Raw genomic sequence first — 10,109 nt, forward strand, 5'->3', positions numbered from 1 at the left:
TGAATAATTAGGGCTAAAATAATTTCCCATTTTCCTTTCAAATTTCTGATTTGTAGTTTTTATGAGCTAGTTATCTAATTTACGAGTAAAAGCAAGAATTTCAGACCACAACTCTAAAATTTACAAGTTAATAAAAACCACAGAATTCTTCACTTTAATCTGGAACCGAAAATAATTAGCATAATGAATATTAATTACGTTACAATAATAAATTTTACTCTAAATCAGTTACATTACAATCACAAGAAAATCTGGCGTACAAAAAAATGTATGGTATCAATTATTTCTTCAAGTTATAATCATGTTTTGCATTTATTAAAAACTAAAGCCAGAACTAAAAAAAAATATATTACACACACACACACACACACATATATATATATAATAGTAAGAAAAACCCAGTTAATAGGAAAAAAGTATCAAAATTAAACCAAAAACAAAAGATCCGAATCCGGCCTGAAGACTTTCTCAAGGATCACCCTCAGGCAGGGATTGAAAAAAAAGGATTTTTTCTGTAAGGAATGCAGACTAAAGTGCCCAACCGTATTGATTCTTCGTGACCCGAAAATCCCCTGAAATTTAATGGTTTTTTATGAAATTTAACTGATTCGTGACTTGTAGCAATGGTAGTTATTATTACTATACGGAAAAACATTTCTTTAAAAACTTAAAAATTATCCTGGACAAAATCAAAGATGAAGATAACTTTATAATTAATAGTTGCAAAGAAGTAATGGGATTTCTTAAAGATAACAACATAAATAAACTTAATACTTTTGATTTCGAAAATTTATACACCAATCTACCTCATGAAAAAATTAATAAATGTCTGCACTTTTATATATGACGAATATTTAAATGAAGATATTATTTCTAAAAATAACTGGCTAGAATTATGTAATTTTAATATTACTGATAATTACTTTTTTAATGGAATTAATTTTTATAAACTAGTAAAGAGCATTGCAATGGGAACAGCTTTCTCAAGTGCTTTAGCTAATATTTTCCTACATTACTATGAGAAAAAAATAATTAAATAGAATTTAATAAACGGGTGGAGGTGTATTGATGACTTACTTTTGATAAACTTAGATAATTCCAATATTGTGACTAATTGCTATCCAAAAGATTTAATTCTAACAGAAACAAATAAAAATCAACTTCAGGCTGCCTTTCTGGATTTAAAAATTGAAATAGCTTATGATAAACCAGTAGTTGGTATCTACGATAAAAGGGGTGAATTTAGCTTTAAAATCACGAAACTTTGTAATTATCATTCCAATCTAAACACTAAAATTTTCAAAAATTTAATTTTCTCAGAATTTAACAGAATTAAAAGAGTTTGTAATAACAAAATTTCCTATATTGAAGCAACAAATAATCTCATTAAAAATTTAACTAATAATGAATTTCCCAAAAACTACTACAATATAAATTTTTTAATTAAAAAAGAGGTGATTTGGGATTAATCCTTTTCCTTAAATAAAAATTGACCTTCCATTGCATATTAACTAACTCAATAGATGGCGCTGAGAACCTCCAATTATTTTTACATTGAATGGCGTTAGCAAAATGGGACAGCTTATGTTAAAAAAATTTTGCCTGCTGCTGGTATGGCTTTTCCTTTTTGTTTCATAATTGGTTTGAGAGTTATTATATGGTTATTTTATGTCATTGTATTTTTGCTTATTAGTAGTCGTGCTCTTTTAATTTATTGTTTTGTTTCTTTTCTGTAAAAATGGTGTATCTGTTACTTAATTAATGGACTTAATTTCAAGGGATTTTCGGGTCACGAGGAATCAATACGGTTGGACATTTTAGTCTGTATTCCTCACAGAAAAAAATCCCTTTTTAAAAATTCCTCCATGCGGATGACCCTTGATAAAGTCTTCAGGACGGATTCTTATTTTATTAGGTTTAATTTTGATTTTTTTTCCTATTAACTTGGTTTTTATTACTATTGTCTAGATTCATGTGCGTTTTAGCAGTATCTGCATTTGCGCTCTCTAAATACAATGGTGCTTTTCTCTGTTCTTTTTTTAGTTTTGAGTTTGAATCAGAAATAATTTTTTAGTTGCGATTCCGAAATAATTTAGTTTCGTTTCCGAAATAATTTTAATTTTAGATTGCTTCAATAATAGGTTTTAATTACATCAGGCTTATATATATATATACTAGCCGCCTTTGGCGACCAGCCGGTTCTCCAATCTTAATGCACGTTGAAATTCTAATAATTAAATATTTTATGGAACTCCCATTTTAATTGCTTCTTCATTAAAATATTTTAAAACTTCAAATTTTAATAGTAATATAATTTACCTAAAATATTATAAAGGTCTTCAGCCATAACGTAATGTGTATCTCTCTAATTTTCAGTTAGCTCCAGCAGAATTTATGCTTTAAATTAAAGTGGAAATGTTTCAACTGCAATTAATATAATCTTTTTTTTTTTTTTTTTTTTTACTGAAACGAAGCATTTTTTTAAAAATTTGAGTACTGAAAACAGAGTCGCTGAGAATTTAAACTTTATGGGCACTGAAGAATATTTTTCTTAATTTATATAATATCCCAAGAAGTTTTCAGCAAAATTTTGTCAGATTCATCATGAACAGATCGATTAATTGACAATGTTTAGTTTAAATTCATCAAACACTAAAAAAATAAACAGAATCGTTTGAAATTATCTGTCGAAAACATATTAAGAATTCAAATTCAAGTCCGTATCCGTTTAAAGTAGTTGTCAACAATCAGAACACAATGCGCATGCGTGAATTTTCAACGCCATTATGGTAACGCAAATGCGTGAATTTTCTGCTCCAGTTGGGGTAACGCTATGCAGATTCGAAATATTTGATTTTCTTTATTTTGTTTTATTTTTATTCAAAAGTACTTCAGAATGAATCTGAGAGATCGATTAATTAACAATGTTTAGTTTTAAATGCATCAAACATTAAGAAAATAAACATAATCGTTTGAAATAAGAGGCCGAAAATTTGTTAAGCCTATCCCCTTTAGAGTGGGGAAAAAAACTGATGCCTTACTCATTTGGCGGTGGGGAAATGAAAAGATTTTTTATGTCGAGAAAGTTAGTTTTTAATTAATAATTAAAATTCAGAAAAAGGGACCCCAGGTGCACATTCCCGACTTCCAAGCTATGCATGTACCAAATTTGGTAGCTGTAGGTCTGGACTGTCTGGCCTGTAGAGCGCCAACACACACACAGACATTCAGCTTTATATATATATATATATATATATATATATTATAGCCATAGTAAAGAAATAAAAAAAACTGTATGTATTTTCACAAACTGAAATAGAAAAAGCTTTAATCTGAAATAATTTATTTACAAATTGATTGATTAAGTCAAAGAATGAAAATAAATTATGCAATTCATAAAAAGTGGGATCCCATACTGCAGGCTTTGTACGGCCGAAAAGTGTCCAAATCCGCCTGTGAGTGAAGACCGTTACCGTTATACCGCAGGTATAACAAGAAAAATGTCAACAAGAAGAAAGGAAAACTATTCTTTAGTCTTTCAATTGTTTCATTTTGAAGCCAACGACTTAAAATCTTACACAGTGCTTGACTTATCAGTACATGTTAATACCTTTCATAAATCACTCTGTAAGACTAAGTTTTTCTTCGTCTTTACTCAAGACGCCAACTGTTTTTAACATTCACTTTCACAGCCGTTGAGTGCTGAAATGAAATCTTCGAAGAAATGAAAAAAAGTAGCTAGTTTCTTGCGTTGCCTATCTTGAAAACATTCCAAGCTGCGTTAGAAATATTCTGTTTAAGAATACTTAAACTCATAAGCTGAGGCATTTGAAAAGCTTACGAAAGCCAAGACCAAAATCTGTAATAAATATTTTGGCAGAGTATAGATGTGTCTGGCTTATGTCAAAAATCTCTATTTAATCCACAACTAAGAAATTATCTGAAATGAATTAAAACATTCCGTAATGATATAACTTTAAGTTAACTAAGGAAATTAAAAATTAGTTTTGTCATAAAAAATGGCGTATGGCTCTTAATCAATAAAAAAGAATTCAAGCACGAAAAATGATTTTTGCTTCTCATAAAAAAATATTATTTGAGTAACATGTAATAAGTAATTGAGACTGTAATATCAGTAGTGACTCTAAGATATTTTAAGTAGAAAGAGAAGGATTTAAAGTAGTGTTTGATTCATCATCCTGTTATCGAAATACTATATATATATATATATATATATATATATATATATATATATATATATATATATATATATATATAAAACTTACTCGTTGATTTCCGATTCGCTCTATTCTTGACACTGATCACGTATGGACATCATGCATTTGTTTTTAAAGATAAATAAGGTGGAGGACTCTTCCCTTAAATTATACAAATAAATACATCAAGTAACATCTTGATTAATACTTTTCCTCCTGTATACATTGGTTTCAAAATTTCATAAAAATCAATCATGTTTTACTAGATGAAACATAGTGATTTCACTGTTCACTAAAATATTACAATGACATTAAATTACACGAAAATTTAAATTTAAAGGTTTTATTTTTTAACATCTCACTTATACTGATAATAACATGGCTATATACAATCATTCGGTAATTAAAATTGAAGCTGTTATTTATTGAGTTTTAATTTCTGATATACAATTTTGAGAATGTACACATTACAAAGATTTCTATAATAGTAATTTCTTTTAAAAATTTGTTATTTATTTAAAATTTAGTCTGCTGTGCTTTGTGTTGTATTTGATTGTGTCTTAGACAACAAAATATTTAAGTTCAATTTTCCGTGACGAATCCATTTTCTTAAAATGTTTAATGGAGACCAACATTTCCAGTTCCTTTAAAATCTGATGATTAATCTAAAAAATTCGTTTAAAATAAAAGCATATGAGATCTATATATGATATTCCTTAATGTAAATCACAGAGAAAGCATCTTAGTTCTTATAAAAATTCATCCTATTAATTATTATTTTTATATATCATTGTTTCATAACTGTAAAAATTCAAGAAATAACACTAATTTTAGAAAAATTGTTTCCAGCACACATATTTTGTTATAGAACAATTTATAAAGTAGTATAGAGCTGTTTTAGGTATGTCTCAATTTTTGCTCATTGGTAAGTGAGAAATGAAAATTAAGATTAATGCTGTCATTCTTTTTATCTTAAATATATGGTGCAGATTCAAAATAATTCATAAACCCGCTATTGTATTTAATGTAAAATTGTTGTTTTAACAAAAGTACAATTACACTGATTTAGCAAAAATACAATTACACTTATTTTCTGATACAGCAATTTTTGCAAAATATTAAAATATTATCGATTTAAAAATATCAAAATAATGTTTCAAAAATAGTATCGATCGAGTATCTCCAGTTCTATTTCATTGATGACTGAAAAAAAAAAACTAAGAATATGATCCTTTTGTTTTTGTAAAGGGAATAAATTTAAGACTTTTAAGATTAGATTCAATACTATTTTCAAAATTCTTTTTTTTTCATAAAACCAATGGCGCAGGTTGAAAATATTCAAAATATTTTTTCATCATATTTATGGAAAAAATTATCTTAACAAAAATGTAATGCATTGATGAATTGGCAAAGAAAAATAAATGAAGGTCAAGATTTTTTTTTTACAAAAATTTTCAGATTAGATTTACGATAATCATAAATCCATCATTATAATTATTGAAATTTTTTTAGATTATATTTAAGATATTTATTAACAAATCATTATAATTATTGAAAAAAATTTGGTTTAAATTTAAGATATTCATAAATCCGTCATTATAATTACTGAAAAATTATTAACCCAAAAGAAAAATGTAAAGCATTGATGAATGGGGAAAGAAAAAGAAATGAAGGACGTATTCATTTTTTTTTTTTTTTTTTTGCAAAAATTTACGGATTAGATTTAAGATATTCATAAATCCATCCTCATATTTATCGAAAAATTGTTAACCAACAGAAATGCTCTGTCACTTACATGTTGTAATTACAAAAAGTATAAGCCGGTGCCATGTATTCTTTAGGTCTGCTCATTTCAATATTGACGACAGTTGGATACTGAAGCATGTAGCAAAGGAACTTGATGCACTGATACAGAAATCCAGCTGTAAACAGCAGAAATACTAGAATACGAAAAACCTTCCGCCGGTTATTTCCCGTCGCCACGATAGACGAGACGATGCTGACGGATGACTCCTTAAATATCTTAGTGGCATATTCTTTCACCGATTTCTTTCCAGTCGGGGCTTCTGCAGATTCGACAGCCATTGCAACCTTGAAAAGTAACGAAGATTGATTACTTTTCAGTCAAAGATTCAACATATGTTTGTACCTTTTAAAATTTTTTTTGTTCATTTCTCTCAGGCAAATGACTTTTTCTTCTAATTACAGCTGTTGCTTTTCCTTTTCCTTCCAAATTAGAAAACGAATTGTGAAAACTTCGTAGAAATGTGATAAATATGACTATACATCTTCTCTAACTATTAACAAGTTTCCTAGCTGATAATAGAAAATTAGGTTACGATATATTTTTTTTTTTTTTCATTTCTTGAGCATGCAAAAAAGAACGTTTAACTGAAAGTGTTTAAATAAAAAAAAGAAAAAAAATGTTGGCAAAAACACAAAGAAAGTATAATTTGTGTATACTTTTGTAACACATATAATGTAACATACCTTGGATTAAATGATTCAGCCATCAGAACCTAGGACATTTTCGATAAAGAAAATAGTGAGAATTTTAGTTATAATATAAAATGAATTTTTCTAATTAACTACAGTATCTTTCATTAACGTATTATAAAAAATAAACACATGAAACCTCAATTTAAAAAAAAAATTGAAATGAGATGAATAACTCCTACAGACAAAAGTATGAGTCAAAGATTCTTTTTTTACTTTAAATTTAACATGATTCATCTGAAATTATATATATTGAGAAAAAGCTTATAATTAAATGCGTTCTCAATTGTGTCATTTTTGCATATACATAATAGTATCTATACAAAAAATTCTATATGTGAGAAATATTTGGATAATGTGGATTATTTTCTTTCATGTTTTTTTAAATCAAATTTGCCGCATTATTTACTATATTATTTTAAATTAATTACTATTAATTAAATGGAATTGAAGAAATTAGTATTAATGAAATTATTAGTATTAGTGTTATTTGAATAGAAGATGTTATTGAAATTTTGTTTGTAATTAAATTTGATCTAATTAAATTAATCTAATTAAATTCTAATTAAATTAATCTAATTAAATTCTAATTAAATTTGAAAAAAATCTAAATAAATTTGATGAAAATAAATTAAAAAATAATTGTTTCAAACATTTGCATATAAAAATGTACCATTTGAAAAAAAGAAAATTATAGCATCAAGTACGTTAAAATTAATATTTATATCATAAATATCATTCATAAATTAATTATTCATACACTAAATTTATAAAAAATGACTGTGATCTTTATAATTTCTGGGAATATTTATCGTTATCATGAATTATAAAAAAGCCATTTTGCAATTTGGCTATATTATAAATTTTGCTTTATCTCAATAATTTTAAAACGATGTAAAAGATGAAAATTTACTAACAAATGTAATTGAATTAAACAAAATATTAAAAAATGCATAAAAATAAGATGAATATAATAAAAGGTGAATTTTTTAAATTTCCAGAGCTATTTGAAGAACTCTAATAATGGTGATTTTGTAGACATACAATATAGAATTTATGTGCTTGCCAAAGGTATATTTTCATGAAAATATTGACTATCTGATTTTCAAAACAGTTATACGTTAAGGTGAAATGCATTTGAGTACATTTATCAGAATAATATCAATTAATCACAAAAAAGAGACAGTTTCTTTTCTATAAAAATACGATAAAAGGTAAAAGTTTTTATTTCCTAGAATTCTTTCAAAAAATCTTTTAAAAAAGGGAATTTTGGAAACATACCAGTATAGAGTTCTTTGTTTGCAAATGAAATATTATAATGAAATTATTAACTAATTGCTTTTGAAACATTGTGCAAGAATCATAAAGCAAAGCAGTGACTACAATATTTAAGAAAATTTTATCAAATAATCAATAAATGATTGAATCTTATCAAGCAAGAATTTTAATAAAGTTGAAATATTTTTTATCTATTTGAAATTTAATAAATATTTAAAAAAATATTTTGAATTCAGAAGCAGTGATTAAAATATTTTCCAAAATTATATCAAATAATCACTAAGAGTTAATCAATCACAATTATCAAATAAAAATTAAACAATAAATTTAATCAAACAAGCATTTTAATAAAAGTAGAAATATATTTATTTCTTTGAAATTTATCTTTGAAATTTTAAATATTTCAAAATTATTTCGAATTCAGAAGCAGTGACCACAATATTTACCAAAATTATATCAAATAATCATTAAGAGATTCAATTTAATCAAGCAAGCATTTTAATTAAAGTTGAAATATTTTTATGTCTTTGAAATTTAATAAATATTTAAAAATTGTTTCAAATTCAGAAGCAGAGACCAGAATATTTACCAAAATTATATCAAATAAGCACAAAGAGATTCACTTTGATTAGAGAAACTGAAAAACTCTAATAAATGATGAGATCACTTTCTTTCATTGAGTTGTAATAAAATGTTTAAAAAATTATTTCTGCAAAAATTGTACAGTGAATTATACAATAATCTAATACTGAATTTTCTTGCATGATATTGTAATAGTTTCATGGAAATATTATTTGATTTTACGCAATTTTTTTTCGAGGATGTAAACAGAAAGATATCTTAATTTATTAATAGCGATAATTACAGAAAATTCTTTATAGGCTTCTAAAGGATTTTTCATAGAAAAAAAAAAACTTTTTAATATAGTTAATCCCAATTTTATCATTTATTTAATCTATACTTTTTTAACACCAAAACTAATTAAGTGCTTTCTAGGCTCTTATTTATTTATCTTATATTTATCATAAACAAAGAAACATTTATTACAAAATTTATAAAAATGTATTTATATTAAAAAAATAAATAATCATAAATGCCGTTTTAATTTAAAAAACAAGTTTAGAAAAATAGTCTAAATTCTTAGAACAGAATTTCTTCAATAAAAGAAATTTTTAACTATGTTTTCTTACAAATACTACATTTTATTTTAAAGTCTTAAAATATAATCTGAGAAGATGAGAAATTAAGGCTATTTACTCGCATATAGTAAGTAAATAAAAAAAAATCTTTAAAAAAATGTGAAATTCAAATAAATAAATAATTCCAATACTTACTTTCGTGATCTCTTACTTCTGCGTAATTATAACTGCATAATGGTTATATTATGATGAAGCATCTAATTTCCGCTATAAAAATGCGCCCTCACTCCATTCTCTTAGCGTCTGTGAAGATTAATTTATTTTTAATTATCTTAAGATGTTCGAGCATTTACAATGGATTCTCCTGTTTTTGTGAAGTAGACTGTAAAAACAGAAACAAGATACCTGTGGAGCAACTTGTATAAGTGAATGCTAGAACATCTAAAAATATCGAATTTGTTGCGTCCACCAACCCTTGCCTTTGATTTTTTTCCTTTTTTTGAGCATGCGCACTAACTTTCGAAGAGTTCCCCCTTAAACGGTTAGTGATGAATCTTCCTTAAATCTTTGTTTTCTGTCCTTCACATTTTGTTTTCTGTAACAATTTTTGAGATATTATTCTTTTCTGTCTTTCTTTATTCCCTGTCACATATATTATTCTCTGGGGAACTTCAAAATTCTTCCATTTTTTCCCCTGAAGTAAATATCTACCCACGCTTACATAAATAAACAAACGCCATTTCTATCGCCAGTGGAAAGGAAAAAAAAAAAAAAAAAAAAAAAAGAAGAAGAAGAAAAAAAAAGAAAAAAAAGAAAATATTTTTAAATATGCCGCGTTGTGATTTATAATCAGTGCATGTAACATTCTGTATCAGGTTTTCAGGTGGTAATTATTTTGGGAGATGGATTTTAAAACTAAGCATAAAGAAAAAGAAAAATGAAACTAATAAAGCTTACTAAAATAAAAGAAGGTTAGCCC

General features: G+C 25.9%; 1 protein-coding gene across 1 annotated transcript in view; it reads right to left on the reverse strand.

The window, feature by feature from the left end:
- Nucleotides 1–9,586, reverse strand: part of LOC129960033 (amiloride-sensitive sodium channel subunit gamma-like) — a 34,003-nt gene extending 24,417 nt beyond the window's left edge. Inside the window, exons 1-2 of the mRNA XM_056073053.1 lie at nucleotides 9,326–9,586; nucleotides 6,013–6,308 (exon numbers count right to left, since the gene is read on the reverse strand). Of these exons, the coding sequence (XP_055929028.1) occupies nucleotides 6,013–6,302 (290 nt within the window). The 5' untranslated portion in view covers nucleotides 6,303–6,308; nucleotides 9,326–9,586. The remainder of the gene's footprint in view (nucleotides 1–6,012; nucleotides 6,309–9,325) is intronic.
- Between the last annotated feature and the right edge of the window lie 523 nt (nucleotides 9,587–10,109).

This window comes from Argiope bruennichi, chromosome 2 (assembly GCF_947563725.1).
Source record: "Argiope bruennichi chromosome 2, qqArgBrue1.1, whole genome shotgun sequence".
Taxonomy (NCBI): Eukaryota; Metazoa; Arthropoda; class Arachnida; order Araneae; family Araneidae; genus Argiope; species Argiope bruennichi.